The 27,714-nt window shown below is 54.1% G+C and overlaps 4 protein-coding genes across 6 annotated transcripts in view; 2 read left to right on the top strand and 2 right to left on the bottom strand.

The window, feature by feature from the left end:
- Nucleotides 1-7,698: 7,698 nt before the first annotated feature.
- Nucleotides 7,699-13,814, top strand: MANEAL (mannosidase endo-alpha like). Its single transcript, XM_051832038.2, has 4 exons — nucleotides 7,699-8,369; nucleotides 9,203-9,312; nucleotides 10,074-10,150; nucleotides 11,480-13,814. The coding sequence occupies exons 1-4, from the start codon at nucleotides 7,820-7,822 to the stop codon at nucleotides 12,114-12,116; spliced, it is 1,374 nt and encodes a 457-aa protein (XP_051687998.2). The 5' UTR covers nucleotides 7,699-7,819; the 3' UTR covers nucleotides 12,117-13,814.
- Nucleotides 13,698-17,648, bottom strand: YRDC (yrdC N6-threonylcarbamoyltransferase domain containing). Its single transcript, XM_002720639.5, has 5 exons — nucleotides 17,138-17,648; nucleotides 16,535-16,649; nucleotides 16,293-16,412; nucleotides 14,486-14,628; nucleotides 13,698-14,189 (listed from the first exon to the last, which is right to left on the bottom strand). The coding sequence occupies exons 1-5, from the start codon at nucleotides 17,527-17,529 to the stop codon at nucleotides 14,117-14,119; spliced, it is 843 nt and encodes a 280-aa protein (XP_002720685.1). The 5' UTR covers nucleotides 17,530-17,648; the 3' UTR covers nucleotides 13,698-14,116.
- On the top strand, nucleotides 17,627-18,809 carry C7H1orf122 (chromosome 7 C1orf122 homolog). Its single transcript, XM_002720630.5, has 3 exons — nucleotides 17,627-17,789; nucleotides 17,887-18,088; nucleotides 18,339-18,809. The coding sequence occupies exons 1-3, from the start codon at nucleotides 17,755-17,757 to the stop codon at nucleotides 18,432-18,434; spliced, it is 333 nt and encodes a 110-aa protein (XP_002720676.1). The 5' UTR covers nucleotides 17,627-17,754; the 3' UTR covers nucleotides 18,435-18,809.
- Nucleotides 18,810-18,914: 105 nt separating this feature from the next.
- Nucleotides 18,915-27,714, bottom strand: part of MTF1 (metal regulatory transcription factor 1) — a 60,054-nt gene continuing 51,254 nt past the window's right edge. The window contains exons 10-11 of one of the 3 annotated variants that reach the window (XM_002720705.5): nucleotides 26,018-26,081; nucleotides 18,915-24,509 (exon numbers count right to left, since the gene is read on the bottom strand). In XM_002720705.5, coding sequence (XP_002720751.1) covers nucleotides 24,082-24,509; nucleotides 26,018-26,081 — 492 coding nt within the window. In that variant the 3' untranslated portion in view covers nucleotides 18,915-24,081. The remainder of the gene's footprint in view (nucleotides 24,510-26,017; nucleotides 26,082-27,714) is intronic. The other 2 variants (XM_008273646.4, XM_017350212.3) reach the window with 2 other exon arrangements.

Below are 27,714 nucleotides of genomic sequence, written 5' to 3'. Positions count from 1 at the left end.
AGGAAGACTCTCTCTCTCTCTCTCTGCCTCTGCCTCTCTGTAACTCTGTGCCTTTCGAATAAATAAATAAAGCCTTAAATAATAAATAAAAAATAGTCATTGCTGGTCCAGGCCAAAGTCAAAGCCAAGAGCTCCATCCTGGTCTCCCACATGGGTGACAGGGGACCAAACACCTGAGTCGTGAGCTGCTGCCTTCCAGGGGCATTCGCAGGAATCTGGATTGGAAGTATCGAGGCCAGGACTTGAGCCACACCCTGATTCGGGATGCCGGTACCCAAGCAGTGGCTTAACTTTCTGCCCTAGACATGCAGGTTTTACAGAAAAAAAATTAAAAATAAAGTAAGGCTGTCACCCTGGATGATGCGATGAGCCTGATTGTATCACACGAGCTGCTAAAAGTAGAGCAGGCAGGTAGGAAGGATGGAGCAGGAGCAGAGGGCAGAGAGATGCCCTGTTGGGAAAAGGACAGGACTTGATGTTCCTGGCTTTGAAGATGGAAGAATGGGGCCACAAGCCAACAGGGACAGGTGGCCTCCAATAGCTGTAAAACATCCCCAACCAGCAGCCAGCAAGCAAATGAGGACCTCAGCCCCACAACGGAACAGACCGGATTCTGCCAGGGAGCTGGGATGCACTTTCCAAAAAGGAGCAGGGCTGGGCCAGCGCCTTGATTCTGGCCTCGTGAGAACCACTGAGCCGCACTGCGCCTGGTCTCTGACTCACAGGGGCTCAGAGGTGGTGAAGTTTTGGGCTGTTGAAAGCTGCTAATGTAGTAATTAGAGTTTTTTGTTTGGTTGTTTTTTTTTTTTTAAGATTTTTTTTTAATTTGAAAGCCAGAGTTACACAGAGAGAGGAGAGGCAGAGAGAGAGAGATCTTCCATCCACTTGTTCATTCCCCAATTGGCTGCAACGGCCAGAACTGCACCATCCAAAGCCAGGAGCCAGGAGACTCTTCCAGGTTTCCCACGTGGGTGCAGAGGCCCAAGGACCTGGGCATCTTCTACTGCTTTCCCAGACCATAGCAGAGAGCTGGATCAGAAGCGCCATGGCTCAATAGGCTAATCCTCCGCTTTGTGGCGCCGGCACACCGGGTTCTAGTCCCGGTCGGGGCGCCAGATTCTGTCCCGGTTGCCCCTCTTCCAGGCCAGCCCTCTGCTGTGGCCCGGGAGTGCAGTGGAGGATGGCCCAGGTGCTTGGGCCCTGCACCCCATGGGAGACCAAGAGAAGCACCTGGCTCCTGCCTTCGGATCAGTGTGATGCGCTGGCCACAGCGCGCCGGCCATGGAGGCCATTGGAGGGTGAACCAATGGCAAAGGAAGACCTTTCTCTCTGTCTCTCTCTCTCTCTCTTTCACTGTCCACTCTGCCTGTCAAAAAAAAAAAAAAAAAAGTGGAGCAGCCAGGGCTCAAACCGGTGCCCATATGGGATGCCGGCACTGCAGGCAGAGGTCTTACCCACTATGCCACAGCGCCAGCCCCAATAATTTGTTTTGACAGCAGAGAAAAATTAGTATTGCTGGGGTGGACAGTTCTGTACAAGCTTGGGTTTTCCTTGCCTCCCACTTCAGACATGCGTGGCACCTGCCTGTCTCTGCACCTGCCCAAAGCCTTCTCTGATGTCACAGGGTCTGCTTGGCAAAAAAGGAGAGCAGAGGGCAGCTGTATAGTCTAGCGGTTAAGTTGCTTGCACCCCACATCGAAGGGCCTAAGGTTTAAAGATTTATTTATTTACTTGAAAGGCAGAGTTCCAGGAAAAGAGGGAGAGAGAGAGGTCTTCCATCTGTTGTTTCACTTCCCAAAATGGCCACAACAGCCAGAGCTGGGCCAAGCAGAAGCCAAGACACTGGAGCTTTATCCAGGTCTCTCATGTGAGTGCAGGGGCCTAAGCACTTGGGTCATCCTCTGTTGATGCTTTCGCAGGTGCGTTAGCAGGGAACTGGGTCGGAAGTGGAGCAGCCAGGACTTGAACCAGTACCCATACGGGATGCCAGAACTACAGGCAGCGGCTTTACCCACTGTGCCACAGCATTGGCCTGCCCATGAAGGGCTTAGGTTTGAGTCCTGAAACGGAGCCCCCAGGCAGTGCCTTGAATGCAGATGCTAGACACCATCGGGCCCTTGTCCCCTAGCCACTGTCCCTTAGCTTAACTCACTGAACTGGCAGAGTGGCACAGTGGCCTTACAAGACTCTAATCACCAGACTCAGGAGGTCATTCGCTTCTCCAATAGATAACATATGGGTGTCCATTATTGACTCAGAATAGGGGAACCCCAGGCCCAGGCAGAAAGTAACTACTGGGTAAAGCCACCACCTGCAGCCCTGGCATCCCATGTGGGAGACAGTCCATGTCCCGGCTGCTCCATTTCCCACCCAGCTCCCTGCTAAGGGCCTGGGGAAAGCAGCAGAAGATGGCCCAAGTGTGAAGCTCCTAGCTCCTGGTTTCAGCCTGGCTCAGCTCTGGCTATTGGTGGCCATCTGGGGAGTGAACCAGCAGATGGAAGATCTCTTCTCTCTCTCTGTAACTCTGACTTTCAAAATAAATAAATAAATAAATAAATCTTGAAGAATAAGGAGGAGGAGGAGGAGGAGGAGAGGAGGAAGTAACTTCCATGTGCAAGTAGCCCCCAAGGCTGACTGAAGCCTACTGGCACATGATACCAACCAGGAACTTGGATGCAAGATGAATATGCAACCCAACCAGGCCAAACACCACGGTGACTCCAACCAGCCCCTCATCACCTGACTGGAGGCCAACGTGTACCCATCCTTATCCTTTTCTCTCCTTATTGCTGACTCATCTTTCTTTGTAATCTCCTTAAAGCCCCAAAGCACCCTCATTCAATAGGAGGTTAGTTGTGCAGATATGAGCTTGCTATCTCCTCATCTATCAGTAGATTACATTTTCTCTTTCCTGGGGCCAGCGCTGTGGCATAGCAAGTAAAGCCACCACCTGCAGTGCCGGCATCCCTTATGGGTGCTGGTTCTAGTCCCAGCTGCTCCACTTCTGATCCAGCTCTCTGCTATGGCCTGGGAAAGCAGTAGAAGATGGCCCAAGTCCTTGGACCCCCGCACCCGCATGGGAGACCTGGAAGAAGGTCCTGTCTCCTGGCTTCGGATTGGCGCAGCTCTGGCCGTTGTGGCCGATTGAAGAGTGAACCAGCAAATGGAAGACCTCTCTCTCTGTCTCTCTCTCTCTCTCTGTCTCTCTCTCTCTCTCACCGTGTAAATTTGCCTTTCAAATTAATACATAAATCTTAAATTATTTTTTCTTTCCTTTATCCTCAAATTGTATCCATGCTATTTTGATTGGACACTGCTGACAAGATCCAAGCTTTTGGTAACAATCCCAGCTCCACTCCTGAGTCCAGCTTCCTGCTAATGTGCACCCTGGGAGGCAGCAGATGATGGTTCAAGTACTTAGGTCCTTGTCACTCAAAATGGGAGAACTGGATTGACTTTTTGGCCCCCAGCTTTGATCTGGCCTAGCCCCTGTTATTGCAGGCATTTGGGGAAGGAGAGAGACAGAGAGAGGAGAGAGAGAGAGACAGGTCAGAGATGAGTCATTTGGAGAAGGAGAGATAAAAAGAAAGAGAGAGGTCAGAAGTGAAAGGAAGTGAACGCCCCCAGGGAAGATGGTCAGTCAGTGGAGGAGGGGAGTTGTTAGATAACTGCCTGAATCTCACTCCTCCTAATTGCAGAAGCATTTGTGCACTGATGAAAAGCCCGGTGGAGCTATCCCATCAGCTGCAGCAGCACTGTCCATAAGATGCTGTGCATTCGACTTTCCTGCCTTCTTGTCTTCCTGTCGGCAGCTCCTCACTCTCGCCTCCTGGGGTTGCTCCCTAAACGACCTCCCTGTTGCCAGTGCCCTTTCTCTGTCTCTGCTTGAGGTTGACAGGCAACCAATAGAGTCTTCTGGAAAACTGACCCCAGGGACTGCACCACCACCAAGCTTCTCCCTGTCCCTCAATCTCTTCTTCTCTAAAGGCACTAACTTTAGAGAGGCTTAAATCTGTGCCTTGTACCAGAAAGAAAAATCCCAGAGAAGGACCCATACTTGATGAACTTGGGCCAGTGTCCATGACAGGTACAACGGGAGACAAGGCCCTGCTCACTGATTCTTCTTGGTCAGAGTCCCAGTCCTGGATCAAACCAGGCGGCAGTGCCAAGGACTCCAGGCCTGGCCCCCAGGAGCTGCCACTGGGTTTCAGGGCATTCCCAGAGAGAGTGGGATAATTAAGTATCCGACACCATCACCACCAACACCTCCTTCTCTTGTTTCCTCTTTGTTCTTTCTCAGTTTGCTTTGCTAAATAAATATTGTAGGAGGCCATTGTTCTGGGCCAAGCCCTTGCTCTGGGCCACAACAGAGGAGACTGACAGCCTAAAGGGAGTCACTGATGCTACAGCCCTGCCTATCTGACCTTTTTATAAGCCGGGAGCAGAGTCCTAACAGCCAAATTTCCCACGGTTTCAATTGACATGATAATGGGTCAAGCCTTCCACAAAAGCAGTAACCTGAGGCAACTCCGTGTTGACCAATCGGTTCTGTTCCCATTGTTCTATCTCCCTGGCCCTGCCTTACAAGGAAAGGAACTTTGAAATGACCAATCTGCCTTTTGTTCTTTTGCAAATGCTTTCTTCGGCTTTCTCTGTCTATAAAACCAACCTTGTTCTCCTCCCATTGGGACACTTAATGTATTTTACAGAATCAAGTGTTACCTGATTCTAGAATAAAAAATGAAGCCAATTTAGATCTTCACAAGGTTGCGATTCTATCCTTGACCCCTCCTGCTGGATCCGCCAATGCTCCTGCTCCTGGGGCAGCCGCAAACCCCACGGTTAAGGTGCCAGTTAGCACACTCTTCACGTCAGCGTGCCTGGGTTCAGGTTCAGTCTCGGTTCCCAGCTCTAGCTTCCTGCACCGTTGGAGGAGGAGGTGACAGATAGCTCAAGTAGTTGGGTCTCTCTTGCCCATGAGGGAGACATGGATTCAGTTTCCAAATCCAGGCTATTGTGGGCCCTTGGGGAGGGAACCAGAGATGAGCACTGTGCCTCCCAAATAAAAATGCAGGTGTTCCAGTAAGTCCCGTCCTCACTCTCCAACTTACTCCGAGTCATCTCATTCCTTGATAGACTAGCGTATTCCTTCCAACATTTAATCTATGCCAAAAATGTAGCCTAAGGGAATCCTGGGCATCCCATCCCTCTTGGTAGCCTTCTTCTGGGGATGAAGCAGCAGTGAATGACTTCTGGGAAAGAGAACTCCGTCCTCCTGTTGCTGGGTAGGTGGGGAAAGGACAGGATGGGAGGGGAGCTTCAGTGTGAGGTCCACATGGTGGGGTGGGGTGGAGGGCAGAGCAGTGAGACAGAAACACTGCAGTTCCAAACGACATGGTGGGTTTTCAGAATGGGCTTGGGAGAGGACTTATGCCCGGTTCAAGCTGCCTCCTCACCAGGAATGTGAACTTTGGTGACCTCTACCCTTTCACCTCAGGCATCTGGAAGACCTAAACAATCGATAAGGACATAGGATATCCTCCCCAGAGACTCAAGATGCATGTCAACAGGTTATTGGACTTGCTTTGTGGACATTTTCGCTAAGTATAGATATTTGTTCTCTGTCCTCTATCCTGTACTGGTCATGCAGCCCCGGTTCTTTCTCAAAGGATGAAGAATTTCTACTGCTTTGTAAGAGATCAACACTGCTGGCCCCTTTCCTGACTTCCTCAGAACATGCATTCAGTGCTGTCTCAATCTGTGTCCCAAACTGCAACTCCTAAGATCCTAAAAGAGGGGCTGGCACTGTGGCGTAGTGGGTAAAGCCACCGCCTGCGATGCCAACATCCCATATGGGTACCAGTTTGAGACCTGGCTGCTCCACTTCTGATCCAGCTCCCTGCTAATTGCCTGGGAAAGCAGTGGAAGATGATGTAAGTCCTTTGGCCCCTGCACCCACGTGAGAGACCCAGAAGAAGCTCCCAGATCCCGGCTTTGGATCAGCCTAGTTCTGGCTATTGCGGCCATCTGGGGAGTGAACCAACGGATGGAAGACCTCTTTCTCTGTAACCCTGACTTTTAATAAATAAATAAATATTTTTAAAAATCCCCAAAGAGTGCTCTTACAATTTCCAAGCTTGATCCATGGGCAAGTTGCCTCACGAGTGGGCCCCTGCTTCTTGAGCTGACACGTTTCTATAAGGCTTGAGCCAGCCAGAGTCAGGTGCCACGTCTGTGACTTGAGCTGGAAACCTGGGACTCTGGCCACACTAGCAACCGTGAATTCTCTCAAACCGGCTTTCCTGGGCTCCAGACTTCCCAACAGTTTCCAACCCTGCTGCTCCTCGTCATAGATCTCCCTGCAATTCACTCACTTTTTAAAAAAATATTTATTTGAAAGTCAGAGTTACACAGAGAGAGGAGAGGCAGAGAGAGAGAGAGAGAGAGAGAGAGAGAGAGAGAGAGAGAGAGAGAGAGGTCTTCCATCCACTTGTTCACTCCCCAATTGGCCGCAACTGCCGGAGCTGTGCCAATCCGAAGCCAGGAGACAGGAGCTTCTTCCGGGTCTCCCACGCGGGTGCAGGGGTCCAAGGACTTGGGCCATCTTCTACTGCTTTCCCAGGCCATAGCAGAGAGCTGGATCACAAGTGGAGCAGCCTGGACTAGAACCGACGCCCATATGGGATGCCGGCGCTTCAGCCAAAGCGTTAACCCGCTGCGCCACAGCGCCAGCCCCTACAACTCACTCACTTAAGAAGTAAGGACCGGGTGCCTCCCGTCATACCAAGCTCTTGAAGATGCTGCAGAGAGAACAGTCACTGAAACACAGCTGGGCTCCTGTTTTCCATACAGGAAGCAGAGAAACAACTCTTTTTTGAATGAGTGAAACAATGAGTACTGAAGGTTAGGAACCTGATCAATGTTGAGTGGCCCACTTATCTATAGAAATCACACCAGAGTCCCACATACACTCAACAAAGGAACGGGGGACTCTTGGTGTCTGCGCCCCGGAGCCGAGTCCAGAATGGTGGAGGAACAGGGAGGAGGGCCTGCGTTCTGGGGACCGCCTCATTTACTCCTCACCACCCGGGAGGTTCTCTGAGGATGGCAGCACGCCTGGGATCAGCGGCCGGGGCGGCGCCCAGGGCCCCGGGGAGCTGTGCTGACCCCCTGGGTGAGACCTGGACACTGTGACCTTGAGCCAGTCCTGTCTCCCTCGTCCTGGCCCCGGAGCTTGCAGGGTCTGACTTTGGGGGATTGCCCTGGGCTTCAGTGGCTGCTTGGGGGAGTCCAGCAGATGAGGGTGGTGACTGTAACCAGCACGGAGCGGTCAGCAGTCAAGAAGGAGGGGCGGCAGTGGCGGCGGCGGCGACCCTGGGGAGAGGGAGCTCCGTGAGCGCCCGTCGCCACCCTCCCTACGCTCCCGCCCGGCTCTGCATCTCTGCCCCCGACAGGGCGCCTCCCCCACTGCTCCAGGCAAGAGAGGCCACTGTTCCCAGGTGGACGGCGCGACGTGACTTGGGCATCTGCTCTCTCGGCCGAAACTCGCGGTTCGGCGCGGGGCTTCGTCTCCACTTCCCGGCCCGTCCCCCCTCGGCTCGCGACCACTTGGTCTGCGCCGGCCGCATCCTCTGTGTGCCGGGCCCGCCCGCACTGCGGGGGAGAGGCCGGGAGCCGCCCACGCGCGCTCATCGCACGGCGTCGCCGTCTCCCTGGTACGCGCGCGGGCGGCGCGGCGCGGCGCGCAGAGCCGGGCGGGCGGCCATGGCGCGGCTCGCGGGGAGGTAGCGGGACCGGCCCTGGGGAGGGCGGCGCGGCCATGGCCCGGCGGCGGCGCCGCGCCTGCATCGCGCTGTTCCTGGTGCTGCTTTTCGCCTTCGGCACCCTCATGGGCCTGCGCACGCTCAAGGCTCCGGACGGACTCCCAGCGCTGGGCCCGGGCCTGGAGCTGGCGCCCTTTGAGCGGCGGCCGGAGGGGGCCCCGGCGCCCGCCGCCCGGGCCCCTGCCGCGCCTGCCGCGCCGCCGCCGCCGCCACCTCCGCCCCGCCCCGCGGAGCCGGGCAGCCCCCCGGGGCCGGCACCCGCGGAGGCCGAGCCCGCCCCCGGGCGGAGTCTACGCGTGTACTCGGACCTACACGCCTTCTACTACTCGTGGTACGGCAGCCCGCGGCGCGAGGGCCGCTACATCCACTGGGACCACGTCATGGTGCCGCACTGGGACCCCAAAATCTCAGCCAGCTACCCTCGCGGCCGCCACAGCCCCCCGGACGACCTGGGCTCCAGCTTCTACCCGGAGTTGGGGCCCTATAGCTCCCGGGACCCCGACGTGCTGCGGGAGCACATGACCCAGCTCCAGGAGGCCGCCATCGGTGAGCGCCCCCACTGGCCCGCCAGGCTGCTCAGCCCTTCCGACCCATCCCACCTGGCCCACCAGGAGGCAAGCCCCTCCCCTCTGCTCCCCGTTCCGGTCTTCAGACTCCCTTCGCCCCCTGCAGCCTCCAATACTGGGGCTTTCTGTGTGCCCAAGCGGTCCTGGGTCGCGAGTAGGGAGGGAGGCACCTTCCAATCTGTCGGCGATGGGGAGGGAGGCTGAGCTGGCCTCGGCGCCTTGCACTCCAGGCACAGCCGGGAGCAGCAGCTTGGCTGTAGAGAGGAAAGTTTGCCACCGAGTTGTGTAATGGACTCTGCTGTGTTTGCCGTGGGGGACAAGGTCCTGGGAGCCTCCTTTGCAGAGAGGGGTGGGGAGATTCACTGGCTTCGGGTTTTGTCCCTGAATTCCTCTGGATTTCAGTGCGTCTTCATGTACCTGGGGAGGGATTGAGTGAGGGGGAACCGGTGGGAAGTATACAAAGCTACACCTGACTGTGGCCGTCCTTGAGGGTGCAGGCAAGGGAAGACCTCAGAGGTAGACTGTGGCTCCCAGTCCCCATCCCGCCCCCTTTGTTATATTTGCTGATCACTGAAAAGCTCCTTTCAGGCCCAGGGCGCTATGGTCCCTGCCATGGCGGCGCTTCAGCACCGCTGGCGTGGACAGCTCCGGGGCACCGGCTCTAGGATCCCATGTGTGGGAAGTGCACGTGGCAGGAGCCTTGCTAAAAGGTTTTCAGAAACCGCTTTGCAGTTGGCGATGGTTTGTGAGGAAAGAAATCTCCGCAGAGGGGGTGCTGTGTCTCTCTGAAGTGGCCTCTGCGTTGTATCTCAGGCGTCCTGGTCCTGTCCTGGTACCCACCTGGCATGGCTGATGATAATGGGGAACCCTCGGATGACCTGGTGCCTGCCATTCTGGACACCGCCCATCAGTACAACATCCAGGTGAGTCTGCAGGTTTCCCCTCCTCTGCTCACAGACTTTGGAGCGCCTTGGGAAGTTCCTGGATATGTAGCAAGTGTGGAACCAGTGCCACGTCACTCTCATTCTCTTGAACTCAGAGAAAACTCAATACAGGACCAACAGAAGACTAAGTATCACTTGTATTGAACAATAAGGTTGGGAATGAAGACCCTGCCCCTGGATAAAGGGTAGGAAGGAGCCAAAGGGACCTGGAGGCAGAACTCTGGACTCTAGTGGAGGCGTGCAGGTCCTCAGGGAGCGGAGCGCAGCCCAGGCTATGAGCAGGCAGGCTTGGTTTCCAGAGCACAGAGCTGAGTGTGTCCTTGTTTTCCCCAGGAGTAATTTCCTGTCTGTAGCAAAGGAAGAAAAATGACTGTGAGGAGCCCCACTCCTGACGGCTGAGTCCATCTCTGACACATTTAACAAACCAACCACAGTCCCCATCGACCCAGCTGCAGCGCTGTTTTGGGCAGCTAGCACCAATCACTTGGCGCTGGCCCATGGCTTGAAAACTTCAGCCAGCCTCAGCATCTTCCCAAATGCCCTATGGGGGGAGGTGGGCAAACTTCCCACCCCTCTTTTGCAACCCAGAAGGGCAATGCCTTCCCTTATCTCTATTGTGCATAGCTATGATTGTCAGACCCCCTTCTGAACTCTGCCGCTCCTCCAGGCCATGGCTGGAGCGTGAGCCTCCAGTAGTGTGGCCCCGGGACAGATACTCATGCGAGCTCTGTTTGTGGCAGGTGGCCTTCCACATCCAACCCTACAAAGGCCGGGATGACATCACTGTGCATGACAACATCAAGTACATCATTGACACGTAAGGCCTCCGTGGGGATTGGGATTTTGGTGGGGTTCCAAACAGGGTAGGGGTAGAAGGTTTGGAGGAGCAGATCAAGAGACAGGACAGAATGCCTGCGTTCCCAGCAGCTTTCCCGGTAGGAGAGTGCTGGGCTTGCACCCGGGGAACCTGAGTCCAGTCCCCTTTCTCAGCCTCTCAGGAAAGCCTCCTGGAGTTGTGTGAGAGTTTGAATTCATACATGTGAAAGTAGCCGATATAGCACTTTCAAATATCATTCATTCACTAGAAAACACCCGCTGAGTATCCATATGTGCATCCAGGTGCTGTGCTAAGCCCAGTTAGGCAGTAATGAGTAGAACTGGCCAGGTTTCTGACTTTGTGTTTACATTCTAGAGTGTATTGGGGTGCTGGAGTAGACAGCAATTAAACAGGAAAAATGAAGTGATCTACAGTATGGAAAAACAGTAAAGAATAAAGTAGGGTCTTGTGTCCCAGTGTGCTCACCACCATTCTGGAATGTGTGGTCAACTGAGTCTCTAGGAGACAACATGTGAGCGAACCCCTGAGTGAAGAGTCTGCTCTGTGAAGATCTGGAGGCAGGCAGAAAATGCCAGGCAGAGGGCTGGCAGACGCAAGGCGGCAAGACGGAACCAGGTTGGCGTGACAGCTGTGTGGAAGGGCCAGATGGGGGCGGAGACAGGTGAGGTAACAGCAGGAATGGAGGTAGGCCAGGCCAGTTGAAGTAGCTGTAGGTCCAGGGAAGGAGCAACCCGATCTGCTTTATCCAGTTTTCTTCTTTTTTGAAGAGAAGAGGGAAGGGCATTTGGCCTAGGGGTTAGGACACCTGCATCCCATATCAGAGCACCTGGATTCAGTTCTCAGCTTCCTGCTAATGCAGACCCTGGGAGGGAGCAGTGATGCCTGAAGTCGTTGGGTTCCTGCCTCCCACATTGGGAGACCTGGGGTGAGTTGCCAGCTCTTGTCTTCGGCTCAGCCTGGCCCTGGCAGCTGTGGGCATCTGAGGAGTGGATCAACAGATGGGAGCACACGCTTTCTCTCTCTGCCTCTCAAGTAAATAAAATGGAAAGAGAGGGAGAGAGAAAGGATAATAGGGAGGCAGGAATGGAAGCCTGGAGACAAGTGGCTGTTGGGGCAGTCCAGACAAAAGTTAGTGGCGTCTTGACTCCGGGAAGGAAAGGGGAGCTTAGCAGTAACGGAGTGGGAGAGAGGAAGGAGGGGAGTGCGGTTCTTGGAGGCACTGACTCCCACGTGGGACTGGCTGGGCCACTCCCACTGCTCCGCTGGTCCCTGCAGTCCTGCTCAAGCTCTTCTCCCCCTGCTCCTCAGGTATGGCTCCCATGGTGCATTTTACCGCTACAAGAACAGCATGGGCAAGAGCCTCCCCCTCTTCTACATCTACGATTCCTACCTGACATCCCCAGAGGCCTGGGCCCACCTCCTGACACCACAGGGACCCCACTCAATCCGCAACACGCCCTACGACGGGGTCTTCATAGCGCTGCTGGTGGAGGAGGGCCACACCCACGACATCCTCGCCGCAGGATTTGATGGCATGTACACCTACTTCGCCTCCAACGGTTTCTCCTTTGGCTCCTCCCATCAGAACTGGAAGGCCGTGAAGAACTTTTGTGACGCTAACAACCTCATGTTTATCCCCAGCGTCGGGCCTGGCTACATTGACACCAGCATCCGGCCCTGGAATAACCACAACACACGGAACAGGGTCAACGGCAAATACTACGAGACGGCCCTGCAGGCGGCCCTGACCGTGAGGCCCGAGATCGTCTCCATCACCTCCTTCAACGAGTGGCACGAGGGCACCCAGATTGAGAAGGCCATTCCCAAGAAGACGCCGACTCGCCTGTATTTGGACTACCTGCCTCATCAGCCCAGCCTCTACCTGGAGCTGACCCGCCGCTGGGCCGAGCACTTTGTCAAGGAAAAGGAGCAGTGGCTGATGTGAGGCCTGTGAACCCGGGGTGCACGGTGCCGACTTCCTGGCTTCACTGAAGGTGTCACCACGTGGGGCACTGCTGAGGTTGTGGGTGCTCACTGGTCTCAGCAGCTGGGTGCCTCTGGGTGGGCCACCAAGCCTGGGCCCATGTCTAACAGTGCCTGTTCCTCAGGCAAGTGGTGCTGGGGCGCTCTGCAGTGAGAGGAGACTGGGTGGTGTTCCAGAGGACGAAGAGGCTGGCAGGTGACCACGTAACCCAGGGCACTCTGTGGCCTCGGAGCCTTTTCATGTGACCCTCCCAGTTTAGAACTCTGCAGCAGGTTGGTGTCGTGGAGGGAGTGACCCAGGCAGTGCTGTTGGAAAGGTGTGGGCCCTGGGGCGAGCACATACCCTGCCCCTTCTGCCAGTCGGTGTCCTTTCTCCTCAAGTATCTTCTCTAAATTAGGGAACCTGAGACTCTGTCAAGGGGAGTTTCTGGGTTTAAGCTCCTGAACTCAATTACCAGGAAATAATCCCGCACACGGACACATTCATTCAACACCCACTAACTGAGCACCTTCCTATGTGCTAGGTGCTGGAGAAAACTTGAGCAAGGAACAGTTCCTGTCCTGAAGCTTACAGGATCCAGCTTTCCCTCTTTGGTGTGGCCTTGTAGCTAGTGCCTGGGTATGGGCAGAAGTTTTTTTGTTTGTTTTTGGTTTTTTTTTGCAGCTTTACCCAGTGCTGGAGTCGAGTTCTTTTTCCTCTAAGAAAATACCTCTGCACTCCAGAGCCGACTTTTCCTAGATGAACACTGAGCTGCAGGGAGAGGACCAGACACCCCTCCCCATAGCTGCCTGAACAGAATGAGGCCCACTCACCAGAGCCGTTTTCAGTGCTACTGTGATTCATATTAATTAATTAAATATGACGTGGTATTCTCCAGTAAACATTCCTTTTGCTCTTGAGACCTCATGATTTCTGACCAGATTCTGTGACAAATGGACAAGTAGACTGGGCCAGATAGAGCTTTGGCACAATCAAGAGTGGGTTTGCTTAAACTACTCATTTAAGCAAAATTTCTAAAGGGTATAGTTAGCAAACCACTGCTTATTTATAAACAAACTAATGTGCTAATTTAGGAATCCTAATTAAAGCAGGCACCTGTAGCGCCTTGGCAACAACCACAGGACATACCTGAGAACAGGTGCGCTGGAAAGCACTGTGCTGTGCTTTATGGGTTCAAGACTGAATCCTGGGAACTCGGATCAAGAGGCAGGGGAGGGAGTGGCCCCAGACGCCACCTCAAGGGCATCCAGCCCATTAGGTAGCCGACCCTAAACTGCACTGGACAGCTGAGCAGGCCTGCCCACTGGGCGTGTGGGGAAACCAGGCAGGGGCAGCAGGAGGGGCTGCAGAGCCTTCAGAAGGTAGTGACACTGAGGCTTTGCTGTGTGCGCGCACCATCTGGGCGGGCGCCTTCACGTGGCCAATGGCAAGGTGACAGTTCAGTTCCTTTTGAAGGATGATCTATATCAAGAGCCATAAATGCTTTCATATACTTCAACTAAGTAATCCAATCTAAGGAAGTAATTCAAAAGAAGAAAAATAAACCATTTACAAATATATTTAATAGCAGCATTTTTTTAACATTAAAGAAAAAGTTCAAATGCCCAACAATGTTCAATACTTGGTATACACATGAATAAAGTAAAAGGTTGCCAGAAACACTGGACTTAAGTGTTATGCATATAACTTAGGTAAGAGGAAGCCGCTGGTAAGGCACCCCGGGAATGTTCTGACCTCTCAACGTAGCTTTTGGCTGATACAGGGAAGCACAGGTAATAAATAGAACCTTTCACCCAGGTGAGAAGCTACACCAGTAGCTTCTGCAGCCGGCGCAGTGTTCACAGGCGTGCCGCCTCGAGGTCGGGCGAGGGGCACAGCTCCAGCGGCCTCTGCAAATGAGGCCTCGTCAGCCCGCAGCGGACACACAGTATCCAGCACCAGTCCTCGGGTTGCCTTGAGCTTCACGAGCATGATCCGTGCGAGGGCGACAGCCCGTACTTCTGCTGGAGGATGGCTGTAGTGCTCTCCAGGGCACTGGGGTGGAGAAAAAACAGTTACAGTCTGACTTCGAAAGGCCTGAAGCCCACCACGGCCTGCTGACCGGGGACCTCTAAACTCACTGCTCACCAACCCTTGAGGAATCCTTGTGAACCCCCGAAATGCCGGCAGACACTGGCCGACTTGGTCCCTGCCTCTACTGCTCCTAACCTGCCCACACCCTCTCTGGGAAAGGTACTGAGTGACAACCTTCAACTTGTCAAAGCTCTTTTTTGCATCTTATCTCCCCCACCCCCTTCAAATTCTACTCCCATGCCACAGGAGAGACTCACCAGCCCGGACGAATGATGCCAAACTTTCCAGGCACAGATAAGTCAACCACAGTTGAGCCAAGGCGACACTCGGGGCTCTGGCCTTCCCCAATTGGTCCCCCATCAATGACCAGGGACAAATGAGGCCAGAGGTCTTGGAATTCCTGAGGAGAAAGGAAGAATATGGATGCCATCGCTGGCATCTGCAATGATGTCACACTGCAGGCAGGGTTCGTATGTCAGACGAGGAACTCACAGCTTTAAAGCAGAGGAAAGACCTCTTTAGCTAAGACAGCTGTGCCAAAGACAGCGCATTAGCACATTCAACACTGCACCCTAGGAGGTTTAGAGCCCTCCTAGACTGGTGCCCCAACTAACACCCATCCAGAATTTAAGGAAATTCCACACTTGTTTGCTTGGTGTGGGACGTATAGGTAAAACAACTGTGGTTCTAGGTGGGCATCCACAGAGGCGGGCTACAACTCTGGACTATGCCATTTTCTGTGTGACCACGTTCAAGTTCCTTACCCAGGCCTAAAACACAAGTGGGCTGCACCAGAGTAGTGCTCTGATCACGCTGGACCAGGGCAGGGAGAGGAAAGCAAGGTGGGTCTGCAAGCACGCACGAGCAGCGCTTAGTCCTCGCACAGTGGGGCGGGTGCTGCCACCAGAATGCGGGTGGAGCACCCCTGCCCCCCAGGGCAGACCAGGAAGTAGTGAGGCCTGGGAATTCAGGATGGCGGATCAGCAATCCCAGCTACTGTGTGGGAGCAGGTGCCCCTACTCCTGTTCCTTGGGTCCAGCTAGCAGGACGCAGCAAAGCTCCAGTCAGAGAATGAGAAAGGACGCCAGCTCTCGCCAACCCAAGGCCCTCAAACCCCCTCTTCAGGTCTGGGCACAGAACCAAGTTTAGTAAGCAGAACAGCAAGACAAGTTTCCTTGTCCTCATTCGTTCTAGGCTGCGTAGGCAAAACAGGACCAGGATGACCCTTTCTTTGGCCTGGCTTATGGCAGAGGTAACAGAACAGGTTTAGGAGTCAAAGATTGGGTAAGACGCTGAGTCAACTGCTTAATGGCCGTGTGACCTGCGGCGAATGGCCTCTTTGGAGCCCTAATTTCATACTGTTTCACAGCAGCGGGAAGAGTTACACTCCAGGGGCCGGCGCTGTGGCACAGTGGGCTGAGCCTCCGCCTGCGGCATCACCATCCCGTATGGGCGCCGGTTCTAGTCCCGGCTCCTCCTCTTCCAATCCAGCTCTCTGCTATGGCCTGGGAAAGCAGTAGAAGATGGCCCAAGTGCTTGGGCCCTGCACCCACGTGGGAGACCTGGAGGAAGCTCCTGACTCCTGGCTTCAGATCAGGGCAGCTCCAGCCACTGCAGCCATTTGGGGAGTGAACCAGCGGATGGAAGACTTCTCTCTCTCTGTCTTTCCCTCTCTCTTTTATCTGTAACTCTACCTCTCAAATAAAATCTTAAAAAAAAAAAAAACACCCAAAAAACAACAACAAAAAAACCTACTCCAACACTCCAGTTTCCAAGAACTGCGGCCCGGACAAAAACAGGAAAACGATGTTTTACTTTTCGTGCTCCTTCCTACGACTGGACTGACAGCACAGAGGAGACACCCATTCTCTCCCTGACCGCTCAAACGTCGGGAGAAGAATCCTTCACGACTCTTCACTCTGGATGCCCTCCACCCGACCGCCCTCCCTGCCAGCGGGGGTGCCTTTTCACTCCCGCCAGGATTCTAGAGCACTGACAGCCCCACCTCGCAGAGGGGGTAGTGCTGGGCTCGGGGGTTTCCGGGAGAAGGCCTGGGCAACTCACCTGGACGTTCAGAGAACTGGCCTGGGAACTGAGGTTGGCGCTGGTGAGAGCCAGAGGTCCCCCGAACATCTGGGCCAGGTCCTGCATGAAGGCATGGGCAGGAATCCGGACGCCCACAAGCTAGGAGGCAAGGAGAAAGGCTCACTGGAGAGGCCCGAGGGGGTGGGGGACAGAGCTGGTCCCATCCCACCGACCGGAAGCTCCAGGGGTCAGGAAGTCTGGGACAGAAGAACCCAACTCACAGGAGTGAAGGGGTTCAGGTCCTTGTTGAGCTCCTCTGAGCGTTCCATCACCAAGGTCACGGGCCCCGGCAGGAGGTCTTTCAGGAGCTGCTCGGGGACCCTCACGTGGCAGTACCTGGGCAAAAAAACAGCACAAATGCATCCCCAGGGACGCGCCACTGGCTGTCACTCCCCAGACTGCGCACGCGGTGCGAACCATCCTCTGAGCCGAGCCGAGCCTCTCCCAAGAGCTCCAGCTGAGGGTGGGGGTCCGGAGAAGCCGCGCATCCGCCACGCAGTGCCACCGCGACGGCAGGGTCGAAGCTCCGTGCTTTGTTTCCTGCAAGGCACTCCCTACTACCCTGAGCTACCACGCTTCCTCTTTCTCCCGTGGGCCTCCCCGCAGGAGCCCACAAACCCCCAGGGAATTGGGCCTCGCCCCCCCCCCTCGTTGCGCCCCAGTGTCCGGGTTCAGGGCCCGGCTCAGCGCACACTGCCAGTTGCGGATCCCTCGGGAGCTTGGACAAGCCCCTCCCGCTCCCTGCGCCTCAGTCTCCCAAGGCTGTCACCGGAAACCCCTCCCGCGGTGCCGCCCCCAGCGGGGCCGGGTCGGGGCGGCCTCACCTGTAGACGTCGGCCACGCGGCCCAGGCACACGGCCAGCGGCTTGGCCTCGCTGCGGCCCTTGAGGCGGTACACGGCGCCCAGCGCCTCCGAACAGCTCGCCGAGCAGGCCAGGCCGTACAGCGTGTCGGTGGGGACGGCCACCACGGCGCCGGCGCGCAGCTCGGCCACGGCGGCCCGCAGCGCTTCGGTCCAGCCGGCGCGCTCGGGGCTCGCGGCCTGCACGGCTCCGCTTCCCGGGAGCCGCAACAGCCGAGCCCCTGGCGCCGCCGGAGCGGGGCTCGGCGGCCGGAGGAGGCGGCCCTTCCGGGCGGAGCCCGCCGACCCCTCGCTCAACCCCATGCTGGCAGCCACCGCGGCCCTCAGCCCCGTGCAGGGACGCGCCGGAGACATCCGCCCAGGCCCGCTTCCGGGAGGAAGTGACGCGCCCAGCCAGCTTCCGGTCCGGGAGGCTCGGCCCCACCTCCGCGTCGGGCAGCTTAAAGGGACCGCGACCCCCAGGAGGCTTGAAGGAGACCGGTGGGGACGGGGCGGGGCGCAGCTTCGCTAAGCCCCAGCGCAGCGCTGGGGAGGGGGGGCGGCCGAAAGGGGGGCGGTGGTCGGGCCGCGCGGGCGGAGATGGAATGGGGCCCGGGCTCAGACTGGTCACGGGGGTGAGACGGGGCCCGTCGGGGCGCGGGGGGGAGGAAGGACTGGGACCCCGCGCGAGCGCCGGCCCTGACCGTCTGTGTCTCGCTCTCTCCCGGGCAGGGAGGCTGCCGGCGTGGACCGTGGGAAGGCGGGGCTGGGGCTCGGCGGGAGGCCACCCCCGCAGCCGCCCCGGGATGAGCGCGCCCAGCAGCTGCTGGACGCCGTGGAGCAGCGGCAGCGGCAGCTCCTGGACACCATCGCCGCCTGCGAGGAGATGCTGCGGCAGCTGGGCCGCCGGCGCCCGGAGCCAGCTGGTGGCGGGGTCAGTGCCCACCCCGGGCTGGGCCTGGGGGGTGGGGTCTGCCTGCTGGCTGGGCTGGTCAAGCCCTAGCTGTCCCTGGAGGGTGGAAGAGTGTCCCCGCCGCTTTACCCGTCACCAGATCCACGGGTCTGGGCGAGAGGTGTTGAGAAAGTTCAGTACTAGCCAGATGCCCAAGTGGTCATATCCTAGCGGTGCCTAATCCAAGGCCTTCCCTCCCAGGCTCACTTTTTTTCCTTTCTGTTCCAACTAGAACGTCTCAGCCAAACCCGGAGCGCCCTCCCAGCCAGCTGTGTCCGCCAGAGGTGGCTTTGCAAAGGACGCTGGTGACGGAGCTGCAGAGCCCTGACCGTCCCCAAGCCGGGCGCCCTGACTTCTCTCCCTCCCCAGGGCTGGTGGCTGGACTCTGAGCAACTCTCTCCAGTAGAGGGGCTAGTCTTCACTGGCAGTGGCTGGTGCTTGGCCCTCCGCGTGGGGTGGCGGCTCTGCTGCAGCCGGGGGCACTCCCACTTCGTCCTGGTTGAAGGCAGTGCTCTGCTTTGAGCAGCCAAGGAATACCCAGTCTGACACCCGGATTTGGGCAGACCAGCAGTGCTCGCCAGAGTGGCCCGGCCTGCTCTGGGGGATCCGGTGGTGTTACGTGTCCATTTCATGCTTTGGGGACTCCTAGCCCCGTGAAACACCTTCAGCAGAGCCTTTATTAAAAGGAAACCTGCAGACTCTCCTGGTGACCGATCTCTCCTTTCTATCCCTTCTCCAGGACTGTGATGGCTGGGGGGAGGGGGGGAGGGAGGGCTTGGGCAGAGTTGGGAAGAAATACCACAGATGCTGCCATATTTAAATAAGCATTTAATTAGGATTTCATTAGTATTTAATATTGCTTTTTCAATTCCAAAAAGTTAAATTTTCACTTCTTAGCAGATATCTTAAAGTACAATATTAAGTTTATACAAAATGAGCAATTAAGCAAACACCATTATTTCACATTCTTCAAAAATACAAATTCATATTTATTCATTTTTGGGTTTTGGAGGTTTCTTCCTTTGGAAGTACTGAACCTGTAACGTTTTCATATCGCTCAGTGGAAGTCTGTTGTTCCCATGTTTCACACCTAAATAAATTTGAAAGACTTTTACATAATCCAAATAAAACTACTTGGGATGTAAAAAATTGTCACCAAGACCATCGGCCAATGATTAGTATGTGTCACAAAAAGAAGGCTCTCGGGGGCTTCTGCCTTTCCTGGCTAGGAGAGTGGAGCCAGGGGTTCAGCAAACACCTGTTCTCAGTCCTCTTCCCCAGAGGAGGAGGAGGAGGAGGAGGAGGAGTTCACAGGAAAAGGGAACAGCCTCTGACCCCGACCTTCTCCAAAACACAACAAAGGACGTCAGCTGTCAAGTCCAACAGTCCTTGCAAGGCCTGAGAACACGGGAGGAAAAGGGCAGGAGACGCCTCTGACTTGGCACCACTACAAGGATATTGCAAAAAACACCCCTGGGGTTGGTGAAAAAAGGTTTTATGAAAAATTTTTCCATAAGAAAAGTAGAAACTGCATTGAGCTGAGAAAGTGACATGCCGTTATCGCCCAATTTTTGGCCCAGCAGGCACACCACCAAAGGGGCAGTGTGTGGATTTAAACCTCACTTCCAGTAAAAAAGCTTGTAATATGTACACGTTGGTGGGAAGATCCAGTTTAGTTTGCATTTTTTAGTGCTGACTGAGAAGCCCTCTCTCGAACAGGACCTACAGTGAGAAATGCCCAGGCGGTGTCGGCAGCCTCCCTGAAGCGCGGAGAAGAGACAGGACCCTTTCCCCCACACCTCCGAGAGCACTCGAGAGGAGACAGGCCAACCTGATGGACCAATCAGAAATATGCGTCATCGGTTTCCCGTTGCTTCCTTCCTCCCCAAGTATTATTAAGGAATGTCCAATGTCCAGTCTAGCTCACGGCAGGAGCATTTGCATATTACATCTGTGAATACCTTTCTGCTTTGGCTGAAGTGCATGTTATAACTTCTCTGTTCTAGAGCCTGAGAGCTGGGGATAAAATGGCAAGGGAGAAGGAAGAAAGTCCATAAGAGAGATTAGATTATGGCAGCTTTGTGTGCTGCAGGCCGCCTTCCTGGAACAGCCAAGGCAGGTGGTATGCGGAGCACTCCTGAAATGACTCCTGTCACCTACCCCCTCACTGCCACTCCCACTCCCATCCCTCCGAACATATTTCTGATTGGTGGTGTAAGGAAACTACAGACTCTCAAGCGACATGGTAGTTCCACAAAGCAGTGGTTTCAGTGACACGGGAGCAGTCTTTACCATGCAGGACAATGGACGTGATCACAAGTCTGAACGGCTAGAAGGTGCCAGGTTCTTACCTAGGAACAACCTGTTCCTTCCTTTCAGGCATCACTTTGTAATGGTGAAGTGGGGAAGCTGGCAAGGGACCAAGAAGTGACGACAAGGGGCCTGAACAGCCCGCAGAGCAGTTCTTCAGCAAGCCTGAGGGGGCGCCCGGGCACACAGGGAAGGCTTGCATAGATGAGCGGTTGCTGAGAATGCCTGACAGAGCTTCCCTGTGGACAGCCTCAGCACAGGGCTGATGGAGCGGAAACACACGGCCAGGCCGGGCCACGTGGGACAACGACTGTCAAGCTACACATACTGCACCAAGGTAAGTGCTTTGCTTTTCACACCTCGATTTAACTTTTTATTCTGAGCAAAAAAATAAAACTTTGTGGACAGTATATATATATATATATATATATATATATATATGTATATATATATATACACACACACACACACAAAAGAAATTGCAGCAATTGGGTTAAAGATAAAATAACCTAAAGTGCTTTTTACTTTTATTATTTCTTTAATATACCAATATGAGGTTCTGCAAACTTGTCCCTCCGGACACATTCAGCATTATACAAAGTCTCGCAGGAAAACCCACCCACCCTCCATTAATCCCATCAGTCCACTGCCTTGACCCTGAAAGGCAACCTCTCCAATTGGCTGACTCTCCCCTCGCCCTCTACCCAGAGAGGTCTTCACATCTTAAGGCCCATCCTGGGCTTGGTACCATGATCTCCTTCTAAAGGGAGTGGAATTCAAGAAATGATACCACTCCTGTCCCCACATCTAGTGCTGCCCCCATGAGACTAGCCAGAGCCTGCCAGGAAGGACTGGGCCACTTTCCTCCAGTGCCCCGCCCAGCAGCCTGAGAATGGCTCAGTTCACTAAGGCAGTGTGGTGGTGCCAGCCAGTTTCCTGACCGCCTAAGTCCATACCTGGGGCCGAGCAGCACCCTTTAAAGGCGCAGTCTAACTGGAGATGCTAGCGGAGCCAAAGTAGAAATTTACAAGGTGAAAATGGTTACCATGGGGAGAAAGGCTCAATTTCACCACCTAGAATTCTGTGGATCCTTCCTAACCTTATCCTAGGTTCACTCCTGGGTTTGAGAAACCACTCTCTCCATGAAGGTTCTTTCTGGCTCCTAGCCAGAGGCCTTCTCTTCTCCAGGTCCCTGGTTCTAGAAGCCAGGCTTGTGGTAAGACAGGGAGGGAGAAGGCTGGAAGCAGATGGAAGGAAAGACTGCCAACCCCGTGGAATACACCTGCTCTTCACAACCATTCGCTAGCGTTTTAAACAGAATCCTGATTTTTCAAAAGCTGATTGGATCTTATAGTCTCTTGTAATCTAAAATCACCCTCTGAACGCAGATATTTCAAGTAGAAAGACCTGTCAGCCTAAACACTTTTAAGATATTTCTCCATCACCCCTGATGTGTGGAGAGTGGGAAAGCCGCTGACCTGGGTGGGGCCCAACACAAGCACAGCCCTGGCTAAGCAGGAAGGAACAAGATTTAAACCATCTACACTTCCAGTGTTCTTCCCTGAAAGCCTACTTCCCCCATCACCTCCCAGACAGCCAGAATCCCTGGTGACCCTAGGATGGGCATGTGGGAAGGTCATTACTGCTCTCTGATACAAGCTAATTTTGGGGTCCCTTCTGCTGCGCTCCCAGAAGTTGTAGAGAAAACAGCGAGGGCTTTAGCTCCAAGTTTCCTACGGGGGAATGCAAGGCCCAAAGGCGACCAAGGATGAGCCAAGCTCAGCAGCGGCTGTTCTAGGAGGACCTGACCCAGTGTGCGACAGAAGACGCCTCCTGCTTATCAACTTGTGCTGAGGTCAAAGGTTGCCAAAACCCACCAGCCTTTTGGGGAGGGGAGTGCAGGAGGTAAAAAAAAAATCAATGCTCCTGGCTAGACTCCTGGAATGAACTCGGCTGCTGTTTCTCCTTGCGCAGTACCAGCTCTCACTACCACCATCCTCATCCACGTCGGTCCCTGAGCGTGCCAGCTGAAGGCAGGGAGGTGATCTGCTGTCTGCTGTCTTGGCTGGCCCTGAGTGCCAGCTCAAAGAGCAGGAGAGTGACCCACGCACATCTCTTTACGTCGGGGTGGAAACGAGAGGCAAAATGAGGGCTGCTTTCTGCTGCGCTTGACCTGAAAGTGGCCTGGGTTCTAAGCCGCAGCTCAAGGCAGGGCAGGCGCTCTTGGGGAGGCGAGGGGCCTAGTCCACAGGCTGGGCCAGGCTAGCTTCTGAGCCAGCGCAGAGGAACTTTCCATTCCAGTGTGGAGTCTATTTTATGTCTTATTTTAAGAGGCAATGACTTAGAGCCAAAGGCAGACAGATGGATATAATTCTATACACAACTGAGAAAAACCTTCTTTCCTCTAACACAACTTAATGCAACATTCCAAATGAGATAACTTATTGCAACATTTCAGGCTTTTTGGTGGAAGGGGGATTTTTTCATTTTGTTTTACCCTGAGTATAAGATCATCGTTTTATTTCTTTCTTTTTTTTTTTTTTTTTTTTTTGTCTTTTCCTTTTGTTTAGAAACCACTACGTTGAGCAAGCCACAGCCTGGTTTGCACTGTATATGCAAAATCCAGAAGGCTGAGAAGAGGAGGTGGGGGAAGGGGCAACCAAAAACCTGGCTACGCCTGGAACCAGGACCCACGGCCTGCCAATTCCACACCACCCCCAACTCCCTTAAGTCTGCACCTTCTCCTGATAAGCAAAATGCAGCCCTTCTGCTCTGAGGCAGAAAACGTCATTGAAGGCAGGCAGGCCACCAACCACCAATCAGCTATAGCCACATGTTCACTCTAGGACAAAATAGGCATGTGCCCCAAGGCAAATTCACTGCGCTCTGCAATCCCCGAAACTGACTCCAGGGACCAGGAAGGCAGACTGTGGTCATGTTGCTACAGCCTGCTCTTCACACACATCAGCGACAGACCACACTTAACAACTTGCCCAGGGCCCTGCAGAGCCAGCTCATCCCCACAGCCTGGGCCCGGGCCTGCTGCAGAAGCGGGCTGCAGCATGAGCCCTGTGCTAGCCACCCTGAGCTCCACTGACGCCAAGCGCAAACAACAAAGCCATCTCGCCTGAACTCTGCCTGTCTCACAGCTCTTTCACCTTGCCATGGCCCTCCCGGAGCGGGTGAGGGGCTGGCCTTCAGAGCAGTCTGGAGCCTCAGACTCAAGACACACAGGGAGGAGCAACACCCAACACACTGAACTTTCTGCCCAATCCACAAAGACCCCAGTGCAAGTAAGTGATGGGCAGTGTCAGATTGATGGAAACCACACCCTTTCATTTAGAATTTTTATGCGCACGAGTAACCTTAATTTCCAAGTTCACATGACAATAAGCAAAAGTGACAAACAGTGCAGCCAAACAGTTCATTTATAACTTAGCTTTTTTTTGTTGTTTTTTTTGTTTTTGTTTTTTTTTCCCAAAGATCAGTTCCTTAAAATGGATGCTCCTGGTATGTGAATAAAGAAAACACATCTGAAAGGCGAGGAATTCAAACAGTAGATTTCTTCATCCTTCAAATTCTGACCCCATGATGGTGGGCGTGGCACCTCGCGCCTCCTGCTCGTCCTCGTCCAGGAGGTGAGCACGCGAGCACACACACACTGTTCACTTGGAGAAGCTGCCGGTCAGGCCCATCTCCTCCTCCCTCTGCAGCAGTGCTTCAATGGGAATCAGACTGGACGGGGTGCTGAGGCCCTGGAGGGACAGGAACTCTGACACATCCATGGCACTTATTTCTGTCTGAGAGTACGCAGGAGTCTCTGTTTGTCTGCTTTGCTCACAGGAAGAGGGTGCGGTGGAGGATGACAACAGGGGGACCAGGGGTAATGAAAAAGTCTGTGGAGGCAGCGGCAGGCTGGGTCCATCAGGAGGCTGAGGGTTTGACTCTGGAGGGGGTGGGGAAGAACAGCCCTTTCTCCTGCCAGTCGCCCGCTCCTTGGCAGAGTCCCGGCATGCACACTGACACTGACATGCCTCCTCTTGTTTGATGATGATCACAGGAAGACTGAGGCCAATCTGCTGTACAGAGCTCCCTGCAAGAGAGGCGAGAAAGACACAGGGCAGGGCATGAGGGCCAGGCAGACTGGGTGAGAGCTGAGAACGCTGGGAAGCAGTGTGGTCTTGGCTTTGCTCTGCTCTGAACTGGACCACATTCCTTTTTCAGGTGAAAGGCTTCGGACACACCCCCTGCCTCCAAGACAAAGCCCCTCTTCCTCAGAAGGCCACATACAGGATCTCGATGCCTTCTGCAGTCCCAGCGGTTCTCTGCTGCACCTTCCAAGCCAGCCACAGCACATGCGCCATTTCTCTGACCCGTTCTTTCTGTCTCTTGGCCTGCGGGTCCTCCCTCTGATCTAAATTCCCTAGGTGCTGCTGTTTTTCTGGAGAGTTTAATGTTCATCTCCTCCCTCTTCTTGTGATGCCCCTAGGCAGCGCTTCCCATAGGCTCCTGTGCAGAGGCCTAGCTTGGGTGAAGCCAGCACAGAGCTTCCTGGCACATGCATGGTGCTTTTTTTTTAAGATTTTATTTATTTGAGAATTAGAGTTACAGACAGTGAGAGGGAGAGACAGAGAAAGGTCTTCCTTCCATTGGTTCACTCCCCAAACGGCCACAACGGCCAGAGCTGCACCGATCCGAAGCCAGGAGCCAGGTACTTCTTCCCGGTCTTGCATGTGGGTGCAGGGGCCCAAGTACATGGGCCATCTTCTATTGGCTTTCCCAAGCCACAGCAGAGAGCTGGATTGGAAGAAAAGCAGCCGGGACCAGAATCGGTACCCATACGGGATGCCAGCGCCACAGGCGAGGATTAACCTGCTGCGCCAGGGCGCCGGCCCCAGTGCTGCTTGCTTTCTTCTGCACCTTTCTCTACCTGACTTAACTCTGCCTGCCCAAGAGACTCTGAGCTCACTCATCTTTGTAGGCCCGGTGTTTGCCCCGAGGGAAATGCCAGCCAATCTCTTCCTACACTGCCAGCCTCCGTGTGGGCAGTCTCTTTCTCTTGCTTGTGTTGTGCACGCACACAGTGGGAATGAGGTCTGAGAACCAGTGCTTTGGCTCTGCCGTAAGTTCACCTATGACTGTGGTGGGGGCTTTACTTCCTCTCTCTGGGCCTGAGTTTCTTAATCTGCCACACAAGGGATTTGAATAAAAGGACCTTTCAGCTCTCCATGAGTCTCTGACCCAGATGCTATTTCTTCATTACTGTAATTAGAAAGAGTCCAGTGAATTAACAACTGCTCTCTTTAGCATTAACTGTGAGTCAGACTTTTTTCTGGCTATGTTTAAAGGCTGTATGTGAAAGGAAGGGGCCAGTACGAAGTAAAGAATGTCAAACACAGTACTTATGCCACAAGTGCACTGGCTTTTAATAGTTATGAGAATATGAAGTACTCTCACAGACAATACAATGTGATGAATTTAACGGAGGCTGTTTTAAGATTTCTTTTTTAAAAGATTTAAAAACAGGGCAAAGCAGTAATTTCCTGTGCCTCAAGGTGCTCAGAGCGGACTTGCCTTTAAAGTCAACACAGAATTACATACCTGTGCTACTGGCTACTGGTACTGCAGTGGTGAAGAACACCTTCTCAACTTTAGATGCTTGCTGCTAGGGAGGAAAAAAAAAAAAACATTTATGGCCACTCTGAGATGGCAGACATCCAAGGGCTCAAGCCTTCCCAACTCTAACGGTCATCCAGGAGGACAGAAAACCTTCAGTATTCCGAGGTTTCTGCACTGAGCAACGTTTTGTTTGTGCTCTGATATGAGGTCACTGCCTGTTTGACATTCAGTGCTGACAATGTAGCTAGCTTTGCACCCTACTATTTGGCTGTCTCCCAGCTGCCTAGCCCAGTGGGTTGCTGTACCCAAAGCTTCCTCCAAGGCTGCTGTTCTCAAGCTGAGGGTCTTGTCAGGGCAGCCTCAGTGCTGGCCTGCCCTCTAGGCTTTGCAAGCCCTTCCATCTAGTACTTCTGTGAAGGCTGCAGGTTGGTTATTTCCTTTTCCAGGATTAAGCTGCATGCTAAGGCTTCTCTCACAAACAACCCTGTGAAGGCCATGGGTAGCGCTGAATGCCGCACAGAATAGTTGAAGGGTGGGCCCTGGGCTCAGCCACACCTGGCTACAAGCCCCAGCACTGTCATTAGTTGCTGCCAAGTGACTGAACTTCTTAATCTTAATTTCCTTGTTGAGAAAAGTAGAAATGTTAACCAAAGACCCCCCGAAGGACCCTGTGAAGATAAATGAGATGACGCCTATAGACTCCTCAGCACAGGGTGAGCAGTCAGTAAACATTAGCTATTTATGTTATTACTAAATCCTGACTGGAAAACCACCTTATTTCTCTAATGCACTTCCTAGTAAAACGGCTAAAGGGTTCTGCTTTCTTCAAGTCTTATCTTAAAGGGCTTATCTTAAAGTCTTTTTATGCTTTTAAGGAAAAAACAAATGTGTCTAAGAAGACTCTGGGAGGAAGAGACTCAGGCTTCTGGCAAAGTTACAGGAGATGAGACTTTCATAATGGGGGAGTCCATGAAAGTGCATTATGTGGAAAAACAGTGGTGCTCGTTTTACACGGCAGCCTAGGGCTGCTCTAGAAAAACAACAGACACGACGTGGGGCAGACTGGGCCACACACTGCCAAGTCCTCTCCAGGGACTCTGCCCGCTGGACATGGTGTGCTGCCCCGGGGTGGTGGCCACTCTACTTCTGGAATTCCAGTGTTCTCACTGTTTAGTCCTAAACTCCCTTTCAGGTTTGTGTAATTGAAACACATGTGCACCCACACTTCTACTCCCTACATCCACCCCCACCCCCACCTCCCGCCCTGCGCTGGTTAACTCCCCAAATGGCCCGGGCAGCTGGGTCTGGGCCAGCCAAAGCCAAGAGCCCAGCATTTTTCTGGGTCTCCCATGTGGATGCAGGGCCCCAAGCAGTTGGGCCATTTTTGGCTGCTTTTCCAGGCACATTGGCAGGGATTGGAAGCGGAGCAGCCAGGTGTCGAACCGATGCCCATATGGGATGCTGGCACCGCAGGTGGAGACTTAACCTACTACACCACAGTGCCAGGCCCTCTACTACATTCTTCTCTTCCTCTAACTCCTAACCATGTCTCACCTGACCCCTGTAGCCACTCAATAAGCTCTAGGTGTGTGAAGCCACTTCTGACAGCACAATGGAGCAGCCAAGAGCACAGGCACCAGGGTCAGTCTGCCTACACTCAATCCCAGCTATGCCACGTG

This window comes from Oryctolagus cuniculus, chromosome 7, assembly GCF_964237555.1.
Source record: "Oryctolagus cuniculus chromosome 7, mOryCun1.1, whole genome shotgun sequence".
Lineage (NCBI taxonomy): Eukaryota > Metazoa > Chordata > Mammalia > Lagomorpha > Leporidae > Oryctolagus > Oryctolagus cuniculus.
The sequence above is the reverse complement of the archived record's forward strand: the minus strand, read 5'-3'. Positions and strand labels throughout refer to the sequence as shown.